Here is a 20,344-nt window from a genome sequence, read left to right on the forward strand (position 1 = left end):
AGGTGTGTGCCTTTCCAAATCATGCCCAATCAATTGAGTTTACCACAGGTGGACTCAAGTTGTAGAAACATCTCAAGGATGATCAATGGAAACAGGATGCACCTGAGCTCAATTCCGAGTCTCATAACAAAGGGTCTGAATACTTTGTAAATAAGGTATTTCTGTTTTTGTTTTTTTTATAAATGTTCCAACATTTTTAAAAACCTGTTTTCACTTTCTCATTATGGGGTATTGTGTGTAGATTGATGAGGGGGGAATAAATAAATACATCTATTTGAGAATCAGGCTGTAATGTAACAAAATGTAGAAAAAGTCAAGGGGTCTGAATACTTTGCACTGTAGGTAGGGGAAAAGTTACTATGCATAGATAATAAACAGTGAGTAGCAGCAGCGTAAAAAAAAAGTCTAGGTCAACGTAAATAGTCTGGGTAACCATTTGTTTAACTGTTCAGCAGTCTTATGGCTTGGTGGTAGAAGCTGTTAAGGAACCTTTTGGAGCTAGACTTGGCGCTCCGGTACTGCTTGCCATGCGGTAACAGAGAGAACAGTCTATAACTAGGTTGGCTGGAGTCTGACCATTTTTAGGGCCTTCTTTTGACACCTCCTGGTATAGAGGTCCTGAATGGCAGGAAGGTTGGCCTGTACTGGGCCGTACGCGCCTTGTGCTCTGCTGCCGAGCAGTTGCCAAACCAGGCAGTGATGCAACCGGTCAGGATGCTCTCGATGGTGCAGGTGTAGAACGTTTTGAGGATCTGAGGACCCATGCCAAATAATTTTCAGTCTCCTGAGGGGGAATAGGCATTGTCGTGCCCTCTTCACGACTGTCTTGGTGTGTATGGACCATGATAGTGTCGTGGCATGACTACCATTAATGTGATGACGGCTATTTTATCAAATCAATTAACTATGTTGAATTAATACGTGATTAAATTAATCATGTAACAATGAACTCATTAGTAACTTGGGGCACCAAAAAGTTTGTTTTATGAGTTACTATTTTCCGAATTAACTCAAGAATATATCAGAATATATCATTATCATTCCAGTCATCCATTAATTATTATTTCAGTCTCATTCTAACATCGCATAATTCTTGGATATCTGCAGGAACCCTAGTCTAAATAATGATTTAGCGATACACAAATTGGCTTAATTATTTATTTACTAACTAAATAATCACACAGACATACATAAACAGTATAGGTTGAATTGATTTCTAACATAATGCAATGAAAAGTCCCTAGTGGACTAACTCGATATGACGGCATGTTACACAGTGAAAGGGGTGGGGAAAGAAAGAGTGGGAGAGACAGAGAGGGGACCCATCGTACATAAAGTTGGAAATATATGCTCATGGGAATGTGAATACATTTCACATGAATGACTGCTCATTCGAAAATAATTGCAATGTATATATTTATGCTTGTATGTTTTTGTCGTCGCTCTCTGTTGAAATCGCCCGGTCTGTCTATGGGGAGTCGTTCGACAGAAGTCTCTGGTTTGTCCACCAGAGGTAACAATATCTTTTGTAGTTGTAGTAGGCTTTCTTTGTCTCTGAGTGTTCATTAGACTGGATCCTTCAGATATACACACACGGTGGTCTTTGGGTAGAGTTTACTAGACTAACAGTTCTTAAACAGCTGCAGACTGAATGTTCCGATGTAGTCTTTATCTTCTTCACTCGCGTGGAGAGTTTCTAAACATTTCGTAGCGTTCAGCTCACGCTGTCGGTCACGCTGGTCTATATTTAAATTGCAACCATTTCAACGTTTTCAGCTCACGCTGCACGTATACTGGTCTTGTAGTTTTAAACCATTTCAACATGTAGCCACCGCTCCATGCTTTCTGACCTGTATGTTAATTCTTCAGCAAGTCCTTTTAAGCACTCGCCTTGGAGGGTGGTTCCATCATGTTGCCACAATGTTGCCACAAATCACATTTAATCTTTTCACAAATAGTTTCATATTTAATCATATAAGGTTTACAACATTTAGATGTAAATCTGATAACTGGGATGTATACATTTGTAGAGTTACAGTTATTTAGTTATACCATCCTTAATGATATCACAAAACAATACACTTTTGACAGGATTTATTGTTTGGACACCCACCAACCATTCCAGATGTTTGGATTTGAAAACTAATGTTCCAATGTCCAATCCTTTGATGTTTGAAGTTTATCCTTTGTGCAGATATCCTTTGTGCAATACTGCAGGTACAGAGAGAGAGTTTACAACCGGTCGTTAAAGTCATAAGACCGGCCCACTTCCCCCCCTTCCTCTGGTGGGAGATAGAGGGGGCTCTCTTTGATCCTCACCCAGGAGGGAAAGTCATGACAATAGTTTGATGGTGATGTGGACACCAAGGAACTTGAAGTGCTCGACCTGCTCTACAACAGCCCCGTCGATATGAATGGGGGCATGCTTGACCCTCCTTTTCCTGTAGTCTACGATCAGCTCCTTTGTCTTGATCACATTTATTTTTCATTTAAAAAAATTGGGGTACTTTTACCCCTTTTTCTTTCCCAATGTCATGACATACAATTGGTAGTTACATTCCTGTCCCATCGCTGCAACTCCCGTACGGACTTGGGAGAGGCGATGGTCGAGAGTTATGTGTCCTCCGAAACACAACCCTGCCAAGCCGCACTGCTTCTTGACACACTGCTCACTTAACCCGGAATCCAGCCACACCAATGTGTCGGAGAAAACACTGTACAACTTGCGACCGAGTCAGCTTGCAGTCACCCAGCCCACCATAAGGAGTCGCTAGAGCATGATGGGATAAGAAAATCCCGGCCAGCCAAACCCTCCCCTAAACCGAACAACACTGGGCCAATTGTACGCTGCCTCATGAGTTTCACCGTCACGGTCCGGCTGTAACACAGCCTGGGATCTAACCCAGGGCTGTAGTGACGCATCAAGCAGTGCAATGCAGTGCCTTAGACCGCTGCGCCACTCAGGAGGCCCTATCTTGATCACGTTGGGGGAGGGATTGTTTTCATGTTACCACACGGCCAGGTTTCTGACCTCCTCCCTATAGGCTGTCTCATCGTTGTCGGTGATCAGGCCTACCACCTTTGTGTTGTAGGCAAATGCAACGATAGGTTGTGCTTGGCCATGTTGTGCTTGGAGTACAGTGAGTACCTTTCCACCATGACGCAATCTCCATTGCACTCCACACTGCCCTTTCCCACCTGGACAAAAGGAACACCTACGTGAGAATGCTGTTCATTGACTACAGCTCAGCATTCAACATCATAGTGCCCTCAAAGCTCATCACTAAGCTAAGGACCCTGGGACTAAGCATCTCACGCTACAACTGGATACTGGACTTCCTGACGGGCCACCCCAGGTGGTAAGGGTAGGCAACAACACATGATGTTAAAAATATTTGTTGGTTTGATGTGATTAATGAGGAGCATCCAGACGCTGCACTTGATGAACTTATGAAATTGCTTCTTCCAATTATTGACAAACATGCACCTGTTAATAAACTAACTGTTCGAACTGTTAAGGCTCCATAGATTGATGAGGAATTGAACAACTGTATGGTTGAAAGAGATTGGGCAAAAGGAATGGCTAATAAGTCTGGCTGCACATCTGACTGGCTCTAGGATGATGCCACGTTCAAGACAACTTGGAACTTGGAAATCTCCGACCCCCTTGTTCAGTGTTTTTGCTGCATTCACGTGCTAGCCGGAACTAAGAAACTCTGAAATGTGCGACTTGGTTGTAGTTAATCAAGTGCCGTGTTCAACCAGCCAGGCCCCCCATGAAAACAACTACATCGACAATGATCCTTTGCTAGTTATGGCCACTTTCACCGTGATCCTTAGCGATTTTTTGGTGCCATTCAGCCCCTTCAGCAATATGGTGCGTTACAAATTCAAATACTGGCTTCTTGCATAGAAAGTTTTCCATAGAAATACGTGGATGATGCACTATCATTGGTTTTAATGTCTATGCGTTCAACAAATTAGTAAATCGTAATTTTAGAGTTTCCTAGTCCCAACAAGCATGTGAACGTCTCTGAAAAACTAGCTTCAACTGTAAAAAAAATATTTTTGAAGGCTCATCAACTCTTAGAGCTCCGACTTTTTGACCTGAAGACCACTGATAGTTTTTTTCAGAGTTCCCAGTTGTCTTGAAAGCACCATGATTCCAGAGTTTCTGACTTGGAATTCTGAGTTGGATGACCTTTTAAAACGTTATTTCCCAGTCGGAGCTAGTTTTTTTTCTTCAGATTTCCCAGTTGTCTTGAAAGCTGTGTACAGAACCTAGGTGGGAAGGTGGAAATTACCAGCTGCGAAGTCGTAAATACGAGGGAACCATTCACATGCTTTGATTGGCTAATGGCCAACAAACTGCCAACAAACTGCATCAACCATAAACTAAAAGTACAGCTATCATGTTTGTAAATGAATTATAGTGTTAAAAAAACATAGTAATTGACAATTATTTATAAACAATGTTTTGTTGTTGCATTTAACTGCTGAAAATGCTGTTATCGAGGTAATTTCCTTAGTAGGTGACATCAGAGGTCAGCATGCGGGAGAAATCGGAGCTCAGGGAGTTTCCCACAAGTAATTACCAGTTGGAGGGGCATTTCAGTGGATTTTTCCCAGTCGTATGTGGTAAATACCACATATTCCCACATGGTTATGAAAGCAGCATAAAGCAAGTCGGAGGTCGGAGATTTCCGAGTTCCCAGTTGTCTTGAACACAGCTTAAGTCAGGTAACGCAGTGTGATGACATCATGAGAAGGTGTTTTGGCGACGTCAAACTTGCCAGTTCATGGGAGAAATGTTTTGAGGTTTACATCGAGCTGTAGAAGGAGGGAAAGATGGTGGAAGTGGATGCTGAGTTCGAATCTAGCAGCGCGTTGAGCAAAGTTGGTGAAGACGAATGTTCTGAATGGACTCTAAAATTGGAGTGGAGGATACGTGTATGAATGATAAGGAATCGCTTCTTGTTGGGATGCATTTGTTGAGGAAGGATGCATATGTGGGAGACCCGTTTGAGGTGTCGAAAATGGTGAAGTATGCACTGGGGAAAGTGGAATTTGTCAGAGTGACCAGGAATTGTTTTATTTTGATTAATTGTATTTCTGAAGAACAGAGGAAGATTGCAGTGAGCCTTGAAAGAATCTGGACAGGGCCTCCCGAGTGGCGCAGCAGTCTAAGGCACTGCATCGCAGTGCTATAGGCGTCACTACAGACCCGGGTTCTGTGTCGGGAGACGACCGGGAGAGCCATGAGACGGCGCACAATTGGCCCAGCGTCGTCCTGTTTAGGGGATGGTTTGCCGGCCGTCTGGGTTGTCCTTGTCCCACCGCTTTAGCGACTTCTGTGGCGGGCCAGACGCATGCACGCTGACTTCAGTTGCCAGTTGTATGATGTTTCCTTCGACACATTGGTGCGACTGGCTTCCGGGTTAAGCGAGCAGTGTGTCAAGAAGCAGTGTGGCTTGCCAGGGCTATGTTTCGGAGGACGCATGGCTCTCGACCTTCGCCTCTCCCGAGTACTTACGGGAGTTTCAGCGATGGGACAAGACTGTCACTAGCAATTGGATATCACGAAATTGGGGAGATAAAGGGGTAAAAAGTTAAAAAAAAATATATATATATATATATATAAAACATCCGGACAACAAAAGTTTTGTGTTTTAAACTTCGGAGTAGAGCACCTGTCAAAGGAGTCAAGTCATGGGTGACGACGGATGTTCAGGTTGAATACCTGAAGAGAATTCCTGGTGTGGTTGGTGCCCGGCATCTGACCCGCAGGCCGAATGGAGAAAAAGAAGAAAGTCTGTCTGTCCTGTTGTTTTTTGGTACAAATTAAATATCTACATATGTGAATCTTCGTTTTGTAAGATACTCTGTAAGAGCTTTCATCCCCCAAACCATTGCAGTGTAAGAATTGAAAAGGATTTGGCAATGTTTCAAGTGTGTGCAGACGGACAGTTTAGTTTATTTATTTATTTTGGTAGTTTGGTAGTTTTTTGCTAGTTTGTTCCATTTTTGGGAATCCTGTTTCCATCCCGCACAGTAGCTGGTGGGTTGCACATTAAATTGTGCGATCGCCAATATACCATAGAAGAAGAAGAAATGTTTTGAGAAGAATAAACATTAACATCGTGAAATGTGAGTATTATGTTTATTTATTCAACAAATTACGTTAAAATGTTCATCAACATACTTTCATATGAAGGTTAAATTCAGTTATTAGGACATAACGCAGAGTCAGGTCTCTAGCCAAGCTAGCTACCAGGTGATCTTGTCATTTTTACGCAATGAACAACTAATTGTATATTCAGGAATGTGTCAATGATGTAGGAATGCACAGTTTTAAAATCCTGAATTAGTGATCATGCTAGCCAACGAATGACAAATCATATTTTTCAAATCGACAAGATATTATAATAACACAGCAACAAAATGTTTTGGTATTTTATTAGGATCCCCATTAGCTGTTGTGAAAGCATCATCTACTCTACAGAACATTAACAGACAAAAACAGCTCAAGGACTGAACTACAGTACATAAATGTAAAAACAGCACACGTAGCCTACATATCAATACATACACACAATAACTAGATCAAATAGGGGAGAGGCACTGTGCTGTGAGGTGTTCCTTTATCTGTTTTTTTTATAAACCAGGTTTGCTGTTCACTTCAGCAATATGAGATGGAAGAGTTCCATGCAATAATGGCTCTATATAATACTGTACACATTCTTGACATTTTAACGAGGTTATAAGCTAAGACTATACTGGCTGTTCCTCTTTTTCCAGAGTGATGGTTCATATTGTAGCTCACGAGTAGGGACTGGAACCCACCTCAGGTCCTATGTGAAGGTATAGTACAATCTCTACACTAAACTAGCCTTACACCTATAGACATATACCACCTCATCACTCGTGCTGATCTCATATTTATCATTGAGAGCTTTTAAGTGACTGTGACTCTCTCTGCCCCTGGTGTCCATCTCCAGTTTGTGTTCAAGCCAGAGCCGAACTCAGCCAGTGGGGTGTCCCTAACCCTAAGAGTGTCCATGAGGAGCTGGCTAAAGCCATGACAGCCAACCTCAAACCCTCCACTTACTTCCTCACCAGCAACAAACTGCGTAAGGAACTCTGTTTACTTTCTTTCTAGTATTATTTTTGATTATGCAGATTACAAGCATTTCGTTACACCCGCAATATCATCTACTAAATATGTGTATGTGACCAATAAAATTTGATTTGATCAACTTGATTTGATTACAGTAAATCACTGCTGCCTTTGTTCCTTATGTGAGAGTGTGTGTGTATAAGTTCATGTGTAAAGTATGTTGTCTCTGTTTGTTGCAGTACTCGTTGTACTTCGTAGAAGCCTTGGTGAAGTCTATGGCCCAGCATAGGACACAGAGTGGTAAATTCAACCTGTCTAGAAAACCAAGTTTCTCTGCCTCCTTCCACCACACAGTAGAGAAACATGCTGAGGCCTCACATCAACAAGAACTACAAGGGCCAACTGGACGCTGCCCGAAACGCCAACCACAGTCTGGCAGTCTTGGTGTGCCATAGACTGCCAACAAAAAAGTTGTTGGTTTCATTCAGAAAATTGCCACATTCAGTTCTATGATAAAGCTATTTTCTTGCTATGAGGACTGATGTATGCTACAAGAAGCAAAATAAATACGTGCACTCTATACTATCAGGGTAGATTATTGATGTTTCTTGTGCTATGTAGAAACTATTTGCTAGTCATTTAAATAATAAACAACTGTATTCTGTCCTATTAATGTAGTTCCGTTTATGAAAATAGTATCTTCATTATTTATTATTGTAGTGTTAATCTATCTGTGAAAATCTGAAGAAAACAGAAACTAAGGTGAAAGTAATAGTAATTTACACAACAACAGGGAAACAGAGCATTGCTTTAGAATACAGTGTCAAGACGACATAGCTACACTGAAACTATGGTGAACAGTAAGCTACACTGAAACAATGGTCATAGTAATTTACACGGTAACGGGAACAGAGCATTGCTTTAGAATACAGTGTCAAGGCCCCGTAGGTACACTGATACTATGGTGAAACTATCCAGGAAGAAACAGTAAGGCACACAAACTGATTAAAGTAGTAATGAATATAATAGTAATTTACAGGGGAACAGAGCGTTGCTTTAGAATACAGTGTCTAGGCCCCATAGGTACACTGAAAAAATATGGTGAAACTACGCATGAAGTAACAGGTAAGGTACATAATATGTATTTAAGTACAGTGCTGAAATAACTATAATGATAGGAAGGTAATCGGAAACAAGACAAAAGGCAGCTAGCTACAAGCAAAGACCTAAAAGGGACATTTTTAGGATGGTCCACATAAAGCATAAGTGAAAGTTCCAAGTACATTCTTAATAAGTATACCCTCTATTATTGATAGTTCTTCAGTAAGGAATAGTTGTTCCTAAATAACAACCAGGATAATTCATCACTCTTTATATCAGTACTTAGCAGCTACAAACAATATATTATTGGATAATTGGTGTTCATGCCTGGTTGTTGCCATCATATTTCATAGTTTTTTCCAGGTACTTTCCAGACATTACCCTCTTATTCAGCTAGCCTTGTGACCTAAGCAACCCTGCTATTTCCTGTTTCCTGTGTTCCTCTGCCCTAGAATTGGATTGGAGGAGAGCTGAGTAAATGTAACCCAATCCGCTTCAAGCTTTCAGCCTCTCGTAATAGTATTGTATTTTCTCTTCCTGTGTAGGGGAATTATTTGATAAAACATTGAATTTGTCCTTACTGCCATTAGCCCATAGAAACACATTCAATAACATATTCATACATGGTAAAAACAGATTGTAAAGTCAAAAGTATGTTTTGGGGGGCGCTAGTGAGCAACCCATGGAGTAGGTCAAATGCATTTATTTAATAGTTTCTTTGTGCTTTGACCCGCTAAAGAACTAGGAAACACAGCCTTTGAATGACGTGCATTACTTTGTTCAACTTTTATTTTAGTTTTAATGTGTAAATGGCACATAACCTGCAATAGTTTAAGTTCAACTGAGTCACTGACAAAAGAGAAAACACTAGTCCCAAGACGAGGAGCTCGAGTTCTTCAACAAGTGGGAGCAGCGGCTCCTCGGCTCTGCGAAAAAAATTAACACCAAGGATTTGAAGGCCGAGATTCTTGCTGCCCTCAGAGCGGACATTTCATCTATACTCAAGTCGGAACTCAAGGAGGCGCTCAATGTGGACTTTAATTTTATTAAGTCGGAGTTACAAGCAGTCAAGAATGAACTCGTAAAGCATACAGCAATGGTTCGTACTGAACTGGATACAGTTAAAAAAAACTGTCTCCGACATGGAAAAGACTTGTCCCCATGCTCAGACGACACAACTACACTACAAACCATGGTTAAGAAGCTTGAAACTGATGTGGCTAGCCTTAATTAACAATGCATACATTTATAAGGTTATATGCAAAGATCCAATATCAGGATCATGGGGGTAGCTGAGGACCCAGGCTCAAGTTCTACTTCATTGGTTTCAAAGTTATTGAAGGAAGCCCTCAAATTGAATAAAGACGTCCTTGTAGACAGCTCACATCGGGGCTCTCAAGCAAGTGAGCCTGGTGGAAAACCTTGCTTCATTGTGGCTAAACTACACTACTATCAGCATTTTATGATGTTCTTCAGCGTGTCAGAGAATTTGTCCCACTTCGATGCAACTGAGCACCTATCTCTATCTTCCTAGACTATGCCCCCAGCTTTGCTTGTGACCGTGCTGCTTCCAATGATGTCAAGAGTGTGCTCAGTGGACGGACCGAAGTTCGGTATGGTGTGGCTTATCCTACCCGGCTCTGTACAATGACATCGAAGGCTATGGCCATCATAAAGGCCAAGGTCAGATGAAGCAAATGGCTGAATGTTCACCTATTTGGCAAATAGGGTAATGGACAAATGTGTTTACATCTGCAGACTCAGTCTCTCTTTTGTAGATACTGTATAGTGTTGCCAGTGGTGTCAGTTGATATTGTTATTATTAGGTAACGTTAGTGCCTTACTTCTGGTGAGCCAATTTTCCGTTTGTTTTAATGTTTCATTTTATTACAATGAAGCTGCTCATTTCTATTTTTCTCGACGGTACTCGTATCCAGGGTAGATAAAGCACAGTTCTATTATTAGGTCACGTCATTTATTTAAAGACGTTGCTGCTAACATAGTGGTATTGCTGTAAGATGTGATTTATAAAAATGTTTTATTCTTTCTTTTAAAACAGCCTAGTTTTGGGTTGTAAATAAGTATTTCTTATTTATTTATTTATTTTGCGCAACTTGTTTTAAATCCTTCACTATTTCAGTAGGGCTCTCTACCCGATAGGTTTAGTGTTCCCCACCACAATCACATTAGGTGTGGATATCTTTGTGGGAGAGTAGCGGTTTCTTCTTCTATTAGGTGACCGGGATGAGGTTTTCTTTTTCATACCAGACATCAGAGTATTGTTTGTTTATGTTTATTTATTCTTCTTAAAATATATATATGTATTTGCTATTTAAAAAAAAAAAAATTAGGGATCAGTTGTTATTGTAATCTGGCATCTATCCTTTTCCCACCTGACTTTACATGGCTAGGCCTAATATCATGACAGGGACAGCTGGTTGCTCGGTCACTTTTGCTAGCTGGAATGTTACATCTTTAAATCACCCAGTGAAATGTAAAAGGTTTCTTTCTCATTTAAATCACCTTAAAGTAGATATCGCTTTTCTTCAGGAGACACATCTCCGCACTTTCGACCACTGCCGTTTAAAAGGAGGGTGGATCGGTCAATCATATCATTCCAATTTTCATTCTAAAACTAGCGGAGCAGCCATTTTAATTAGTAAAAAAAACATTTTAATTAGTAAAAAAATACCGTTCCTAATGTCAAGTGTAGAGTCCGACTCAGCAGGCCGTGTCATTATTCTAGTAGGAATACTGTATAATACACCTGGTATCTTGGCTAACATTTATGCACCAAATTGGGATAACATTTCATTCTTCACAAATGTATTGGACACACACCACCGAATACTTCACAAATATGGACACACACCGCCGAATACTTGGTGGTGATATGAATTGTGTACTGTCGCCCAGTATGGATCGTAGCTCTTCTAAGGTATCATCTTCATCAAAGACAGTATCCACAATGCAGCTATTTCTTAAGACATATGGCATATCTGATGCGTGGGGTTTCTGCAATCCCACGGCTAGGGAGTATTCTTTTTTCTCACCAGTTCATAAGACCTTCTCACGTATAGACTACTTTTTCCTAGACAATAGATTTCTGCCACTTATCACGGAGTGTGATTACCAAGCTATAGTCATTTCGGATCCTTCTCCTCTTACTATTTACATTTACATTTTAGTCATTTAGCAGACACTTATCCAGAGCGACTTACAGTAGTGAATGCATACATTTCATACATACATCATACATTTTTTTCTTACTTCACAATAGTATCATAATTAACAGAGTGAAAAAAGGAAGCCTGTACATAAAACTATCCCAAAACATGCATCCTGTTTGCAATAAGGCAATAAAATAATATTGCAAAAAATGTGGCAAAGCAATAACTTTTTTTCCTGAATATAAAGTGTTAGGTTTGGGGCAAATCCAATACACCACATTACTGAGTACCACTCTCCATATTGTCAAGCATAGTGGTGGCTGCATCATGTTATGTGTATGCTTGTAATCGGTAAGGGATAGGGAGTTTTTCAGGATAAAAAATAAACAGATTGGAGCTAAGCACAGGCAAAATCCTATAGGAAAATCAGTCTGCTTTCCACCAGACACTGGGAGATGAATTCACCTTTCAGCAGGACAATAACCTAAAACACAAGGCCAAATGTACACTGGAGTTGCTTACCAAGAAGACAGTGAATGTTCCTGAGTGGCCGAGTTACATTTTTTACTTAAATCTACTTGAAAATCTATGGCAATACCTGCAAATAGTTGTCTAGCAATGCTCAACAACCAATTTAACAGAGCTTGATGAATTTTTAAAATAATAATGGGCAAGTGTGGCACAATCCAGGTGTGGAAAGCTCTTAGAGACTTACCCAGAAAGACTCAAAGCTGGTATCGCTGCCAAAGTTGCTTCTATAAAGTATTTAGTCAGCGGTGTGAATACCTATGTAAATGAGATATTTCTGTAGTTCATTTTCAATACATTTGCAAACATTTCTAAAAACATGCTTTTCATATTGTCATTATGGGGTATTGTGTGTAGATGGGTGAGAAAAAAAAGATTTAATACATTTTGAATTCAGGCTGTAACACAACAAAATGTGAAATAAGTCAAGGGGTATGAATACTTTCTGAAGGCACTGTAGCTGCCAGACACATATCAGCATGCAGACAACTGTACTATACCAACAGAGAGACAGACAGTGTACAGCTCTTACACACCGTTGTGGGCGTGTTGGAGAGCTGGACTGCTCAACTCCTTGAGAATGCCTTCGTTCAAGAAGAATTGGATCACAAAAAATTGAATGAAATCTGCAGGTGTTTCTCTGTTGTGTGGGTATTGAAAAAAGAAATGACAGAGGTTAGATAGACTATTTTCTCCCATGCTTCTGGTGCATGGGTGTGCTCTTGGCTTAGTGTGAAGAGCTACTTGTAGTGTGTACGCCAGTCAAAGCAACATATATGTCCAGAGTATCTAGTCATTCTATAGAGTTAACTGGCTACAGAGAGAGATATTTAACTGGGTTCTGAGCAGTAATGGTGCGTTGATAAAAATCACTAGAAAGCCAAACCAGGAAAAAATTGCCATACTACATCCTATGTGGTGATAATTGTGTTTTATGGCTCTATAACCTGTTCATATGCCTTGCCACCATGATAGCCAATAACAAGATACAATTCAACCACACCTATGTTTCCTCACAAAACCAAAGAGCAACATCTGTCCGTTGAAGATCTAGAAAGCACATTGCATGTAACATGTTACATGACCTACAGCATGGTCAAGTAAGTTAATGTTTCCGACATTTTCGGACTACTAAACAACTATTGATTTACAACAGTTACCGCAAGTAACAGGAGTTGACTCACCAATTTCAACTTTAACATTTCAACATCATCATATTATCTTTGCTTAGTCTAATACAGTGACAACTAAAATATACCAAAAATAATTTAGTCCAATCAAAGTAAGCTAAATATTAAGTAGTAGTCTATGGTAGTGATTTCTGTGTGCGCACACGCGTTCAAGAAGAAAAACATGTTCACTCACCCTACTTGTAGAGAAACGCCAATACCATCCGCCTTTCTTTCATGTTGCCAAAACTATCTATGACTCTGCCATACCGTACACACTTTTAGTTTTTGTTGTCCTAGGCCTAACTTCCTTTCATGGGCAACGATGAGCCAGCTGGTTAACACTAGCCTAGTACATCTAGCTACATATTGAACTTCCATCCTCTCAGGCAAGGAGCACAATGTATGAATTCATGGTTGGATCAGAATCACCATTATAATCATTGGTCAGTATGGAGAATTAAGTAAAACCACAAGTCCAAATCCCTATCTCCATCCATGGCTAATTTATGAAAGGGACATTTTTAGCTAGCTAGCTAGCCCCCTTTGGACAACAACATAACGAGATAAAACAATTTGTTTTTTCTGTCAATGACGTTTGGCTTTTGATGTGATGTAATTGTGTGAAGCCAAATCCAAACTGGCTTCCCTTCACACTTTTTTTGGGTGCGCCAGGACCATTCACACTTTCGCTCACTCAGTTTCGCTCAACGCTGTTTGGCTATTTATTTATTTTTTGTATCAAGGTAGGCCAAATACTCACTAGCTTCCCCTGCATTAAATGCTACGGATGCTAAAATTATCATACTCTTTTTTGACAGGACAGCATGAAATAGATGGGCTTCACATACAGAGAGAGGGGCGCTGTTTTGCTCGCTCGGATGCTTTCTCCAGTGAGATACATTCAGCCTCTTGCGAGTTGAAGGAAAATTATGAAACACAGAAAGGCAAAAGATAAATAATTGTATTTTTTTTCTTGGTACATTTTTTGGGGACACCTGGCTTTCTTGAAGTCCCTGAATACGCGCCACTGGTCCTGATAGAGAGACTTAAGATGGAAAATCATTGTGTTGAATGTGTTTTGCACCATTAGTCTAATTGACCCATGTGTTACTAACAGCTACAACTGTCTGGAAAATACAGAGAGTATTAATACAGGACACACACACAGACACACAGGAGGAGTGTTTCGCTGTGGACCCCAGTAGCAGTAGTTATCACAGGGGAGGTTTGGCAGAGCGAGGTAGTACATTCCAGTTTCTCTAACACTGGGCAGCAGAGACTCAGACTAAAACAAATAGTCATTAATCTAAATATGGTGTTTAATCAAAGTGTTTTTGCTGGCGGAACAGTCAAGTGGTTGACCTGAACACAGAAGGATGAATCCATATGTCTATGTTAACTGTCGTATATTCATACTGGGTGTTTCTCTGTTTCAGGATGAAGAAAGCCAAGCAGACCAACTAGAGAGCCTGCAGGAAGACCGCCCAACAGAAACAGTGCCAAGTGAAGATCTACACTCCTCTTGCACAGTCTTCACATTTTACTACCTTAAATTTTTATCTAAAATGGGATCATATAAAACATTTTCCTACAGATCTACACAACCTACATTTTCAAAATGAAAGAAAGTTATTAAGAAAAAAGCGAAGATATCTTCACACCCCAGAGATAATATTTGGTGGAAGCGCCTTTGTCAGCTATTACAGCTGTGAATAATTTTGAATAATATTCTACCAACTTTGCACAACTCATAGGACAACATACTGTATGTCCATTGTTTTTGTCAAAATAGCTCTAAGTCAATACATTTGGTTGCGAATCATTTATGGACAGAAATATTCAAACATTGTCTCTGATTTTCAAGAAAACGTAAGTCAGGTCTAGACCACTCAGGAACACTCAACACCTATTGGAAAGCAATTCTGGTGTCTTTAACATAAAATATTGTGTAATTGTCTTTCTGAAAAATACTGAGGTGGGTTTTCCTTTAACTTTTTACCTGGGGTTTGCTCCTTTCATATTTGTTTTGACTTTGATTCCTTCTTTTTACTTTGTCATACAGGCCAGTAATGTGAAGGGAATGCACTGTTGTTGATCCCTTTGTTTTTTTGTATTGTGGTGGCAGCATCATGTTATGGGTATGCTTGTCATCGGCAAGGACTGGGGAGTTTGTCAGGATCAAAATAAATATGAAAGGAGCAAAGCCCAGGTAAAATGTTAGAGGAAAACCCGAATCGGTCTTCTGAAAACCCAATCCTTGGATAGTTTTATTTTTCTGTGGGACAATTGCACCATTTTTAATGCCAAACACACACTATAATGGCTTTCTAAGAGGTGTTGAATGTTTCTAAGAGGTGTTTAATGTTCCTGAATGGTCCATTCTCTGTCCTGACTTAAATGTGCTTTAAGATTCTGAGACAAGGTTTGAATATTGCTGTCCATCAATGATTCCCATCCAAATGCACTGAGCTTGAGCAATTTTGACAAAAACAATGGATATATGTTGCGCTAAGAGTTGTGAAAGGTTGGTAGAATCTCATTCAAAATATTCACATCTGTAATCGCTTCCAAAGGCGCTTCCACCAAGTATTTACTTTGGGGTGGGAAAACACGCAATCAATACATCCTCATTTTGTGTTTTTCAGTCATTTGAAAAATGTTATATCAAATGTGGAGTAGGTTGTGTAGATCAGTAGGAAACAAATCTAATGTAATCCCTTTTTAGATGTAATTTTAAGGCAAATTGTGAAGGGGTGTGTAGACTTTCACTAGCGGCTGTATGTAATGTGAGGCGTATAGCATGTAACATCTACTCACCTGGCACGCACGCTGAACAGCACTTATCCTGTCCATCACGGAACCATCCAACCCATGGCTTGCCAAAACCACCACCTCTGTTACCTATGTTACCATAACCACCTGCACCCCTCATAGAATCCACCCCTATTAGTGCCAAGTGAAATTATATCTGTGCATGTATGTTTTTATCTGTGATGTATATACCGTTTTTTTACTATCCTATTTGATTGGTAAAGATTTTAGAGTTGTTTTGGCCCCTGGCTTCTCTGTCATTTAGGAATTAGAACTGTGCTTTAGGTAGGTATTGATGGGGCTGAGATAGGGAGAGGAAGGAAAGGAAGAGATAATGAGGGAGGATTCATGACAGAATTCACAATTCACAATCCAACTCAATCAGCTTGTGCTGGAGATTGTACAAGGTTCAGCAATGCAAAAAAAGATCCAAGAGGCATGGGGGTGTTCACGCGCCACTAGAACACACTACAGTATGTCTGCTTAAGAACACACAGGAGTGAATGGACATCCCTGTCTAGTACCGACTCAACCAATTTTTTTATGTTTTGTATCCAGCCATGCTGGATGTTGAAGTATTTTATATACATTTTATATTAATGTGAAACATAGTCTGTGATGTTATTCTCTGAGCAGCTTTGGTAATTAGCAAAGACATAGATATACACAGCTTGGAAAAGTTAGTTGTAGATTTAGAATTTCAGTCGGCGCCACGTTGGCACGAAAGTTCCAAGATAATGACTCTCAAGTTAAAATGCTAATTACAATGTTGTTGTCATGGAACTGTGGCTGCCAGTTTGGTGCCAACAGTTGGTTTATCTCTGTAGAACTGTGACTGGTAGTGAGACCCTGTACAACCCTTCCAGTCTATTAGGTATTTTAAGAACTGTGTTTGTGGATGTGTGCGTGTGTGTGTGTGATAGCTGTTAGCTGTTAGGGGAACACGGTCATTGATGGAGAATGTTGAATGGTATGTTGTTGTATTTCGGTCTTTCTGAGTATTCTAGAACATTTAGAGTCAGAACTCTGCTTATTGAGCGACCAATGAAAAAGTAGTGGTCTGTAGCCGCGTCATGTTTATGGAAACATTAAAGGTAGTACGTCCAGATTTTATTAAAGGAACAGTTAATCCAGACTACCATAAAGGGAAAGTTCAGTCAGATAACTAACAACCCACGGCTTGCCAACTTCGTAGTTCAGGTTTCCCTTTAATTCTGACATTGACTAGTCCCGTCCCGTATGAAGTAAAATCCCAGACAACACATGCAGTGGGTTAACCAAATTAAATTTGTTGTCAGACAGACTACCACGTCAATGTGTCATGAAACATTATGGAAATTATAAAGTTTCATATTTAGCAAACCAGACACTATGAAAAGCAAATCTATCAGCAGTTTTAGTGTGCTAGTGTTAGTAGCAGTATAGTAATAGTAATAGTAGAAATGGTAATAGTAGATAGATTGGCTTGACTACCTATTAATGTCATATACTGTATGTTATTTTGGATACCGATGCACTTTACATCCAACATATTCATTCATTAACAATACGTAAGTTTAGAATGTTATAATGAGAACAAGAATATGATCCACACTGTTGGTCTACTACAGTTAGTCAACTGTTGTTTTTCTATTGTCTTTAGTGGTATAATACTTTACTTTTACTTTACATTTTTCATATAACAATCTTAAGCATGAGATACATCACATTTTCATTTTGAGTTAAACAAATATTATAAGAAATATTATATTTTTGTAGTTTTATACGTTAAACACAAGTTCATATGAAGGAGCTAGAATGTATAATGTCTCCAGATCTTTTCACATGAGCCATTTCCTCTGATGTAACGTCATTTCAATGTTAAACTATATTGTTGAGTAAAATGTAATCTTTAAATAAAAAGTATTCATTTTTATGTTTGCATACTTTTTTCAATACTCTAAAAAGTAATAACATAAACTATTGGCAACACTACATCACTACATCAACACATCAACACAACAAGGCAGTTAACCCACTGTTTCCCGGTAGGCCGTCATTGTAAATAAGAGTTCTTAACTGACTTGCCTGGTTAAATAAATAAAAATATTCACTCAGGTAAAGTTGCCTTTATGTCATGGTTAATATACAGCTATAGCTATTGCAGATCAGACCGCACAAACCCCGTGACAGGAAACTAGCGTAGTGTGTGCATGGGCCCTAACCCCTGCCAAATCTACTGTTTTAATATGGGACAATTAACACACACACATGCACATGTGCACGCACACACACACAAGTGAACACACACATACACACTGCGCCAAGCAGGCCTCTCTTTTCTCATGCCTCAATCAGGCATTACAAAGGGGAAACAGAGAGGGTCTGTCTCAGAGCTGCTAACAGACAGTCTATTAATGTCTGTACATACAGACCCCTGCAGTAACAAACCATGGTACTTATGAATTAGAACACAGAATGGCTCAGATGAACCACTCAGAACTATGAAAAGAAGAACTTGTGGTCTCACACAAGGTCAATAGAAAACCAGTCCCCATACAATTAGAATTAGTCATTCAAATGACATAGTTGGTTTCCAGTGTGTGTGTGCGTGTGCGTGTGTGTGTGTGTGTGTGTGTGTGTGTGTGTGTGTGTGTGTGTGTGTGTGTGTGTGGTTAATTGTTCTCCCATACTGTAGCTCCCATACTTTAACAATATACATACAGCCTTTGGGTCAGTCTGTGTTTGATGTCACACACACACACACACACACACACACACACACACGCACACACACACACACGCACACACACAGTAGAGATTAAAGGAGAGAATGGTCGTAGTTATTTAGCCATTAACTGAATCACTGGTCATTATAGGAACACATTACAGTAAACAGGTTTGACCTTTGAACTTTGCTGTGTGGGGGAACTGATGCAGAACTATAGTCACTTTGATGAGAGAGATTCTTGACGGAACAAGTAATTGCAGACCTATCAGAAGATTAGGCCCTATCAGAAGCTGTTCTATTCACTCCGTTTTGATCTTCAACAAACCAGCTTTGTAGGTCCATTCGCAGGTAAAACACACAGGCATTTCACAACCTTTGATGACACAGAGGCAGGTACTCCTGCATGCACTAACCTACTACATCTAGCTACATGTTGAACTTCCATCCTCTCAGGGCAGGGGCACAATGTATGAATTTATGGGTGGAACAGAATCGCCATTATAATCATTGGCCAGTATGGAGAATTAAGTAAAACCACAAGTCCAAATCTCTATCACCATCCATGGGAAGTTTATGAAATATGCAACAATTGAAGTTTTTTCTTTCAATGATGTTTGGCTTCTGATGTGATTGGTGTGAAGCCAAATCCAAACTGGCTTCCCTTGACACTTTTTTATGGGTGTGCCAGGACCATTCACTGCTGAGCTCACTCAGTTCAGCTGATTCAAATAATTTTTTTTATCAAGGGAGGCCAAATGCGAGCTGGCTTCCCTTGCAGTTGATGCTATGGGAAGCAAAAATGTCATACTCTTTTTGAGCAGACATCATCATATAGATGGGCTACTCATACCGAGACTGAGAGGCGCTGTTTTGTTCGCTCGGATGCTTTCTCTGGAGAGATACATTCAGCCTCATGCGAATTGAAGGAAATTTATGAAACAGAGAGACAAAAGATACATTATTTTGTACGTTTTTTTCTTGGTACAAGTGTGTGATGTTTGAGAAGCAAAGGGGTCAGTTCTATTTCATAAAGCTGTCATGACCAATTATTTGTCATGACTCAACACAGAGGCCAAAGACAATAAAATAGAACTCACTGCTTAGTGCTGGAAGTGTTAACTGGTGAAGTAACATTAAATAATGGTGTGTTTTTAATCATTACTCAGTCAAACCAGACGGTCTTACAGTGACTTCAGAAAGTATTCATACCCCTTGACTTATTCCACATTTTGTTGTGTTACAGCCTGAATTCAACATTGATTACGACACAACAGTGGTAGGCCTGATCACCGACAACAATGAGACAGCCTATAGAGAGGAGGTCAGAAACCTGGCCGTGTGGTTCCAGGACAACAACCTCTCCCTCATGGTGAGCAAGACAAAGGAGCTGATCGTGGACTACAGGAAAAAGAGAGCCGAACACGCCCCCTTTCACATCGACGGGGCTGTTGTGGAGCGGGTAGAGTGTGTCATGTTCCTTGGTGTCCACACCACCAACAAACTGTCATGGTCGAAACACACCAAGACAGTCATAAAGAGGGTACAACAACACCTTTTCCCCCTCAGGATACTGAAAAAATTTGACATGGGTCCCCAGATCCTCAAAAAGTTCAACAGCTGCACTATCAAGAGCATCCTGACCGATTGCATCACCGTCTGGTATGGCAACTGCTCTGCATCAGTCCGTAACAGCGCGCACCATCGCACGCCATCATGCATAAATGTATTTTGTCCC

At 40.1% G+C, this 20,344-nt stretch overlaps 1 protein-coding gene and 1 long non-coding RNA gene across 2 annotated transcripts in view; both read left to right on the top strand.

Annotated features, from left to right (window-relative positions):
- Nucleotides 1-17,814, top strand: part of cxcl12a (chemokine (C-X-C motif) ligand 12a (stromal cell-derived factor 1)) — a 39,912-nt gene extending 22,098 nt beyond the window's left edge. Inside the window, exon 4 of the mRNA XM_014154372.2 lies at nucleotides 14,525-17,814. Coding sequence (XP_014009847.1) covers nucleotides 14,525-14,552 — 28 coding nt within the window. The 3' untranslated portion in view covers nucleotides 14,553-17,814. The remainder of the gene's footprint in view (nucleotides 1-14,524) is intronic.
- Nucleotides 621-11,660, top strand: LOC106576871 (uncharacterized). Its single transcript, XR_001322024.2, has 3 exons — nucleotides 621-6,861; nucleotides 6,999-7,130; nucleotides 7,357-11,660. It is a non-coding gene; the product is annotated as an uncharacterized lncRNA (long non-coding RNA).
- Nucleotides 17,815-20,344: the final 2,530 nt, after the last annotated feature.

Source organism: Salmo salar, chromosome ssa18 (genome assembly GCF_905237065.1).
Source record: "Salmo salar chromosome ssa18, Ssal_v3.1, whole genome shotgun sequence".
Taxonomy (NCBI): domain Eukaryota; kingdom Metazoa; phylum Chordata; class Actinopteri; order Salmoniformes; family Salmonidae; genus Salmo; species Salmo salar.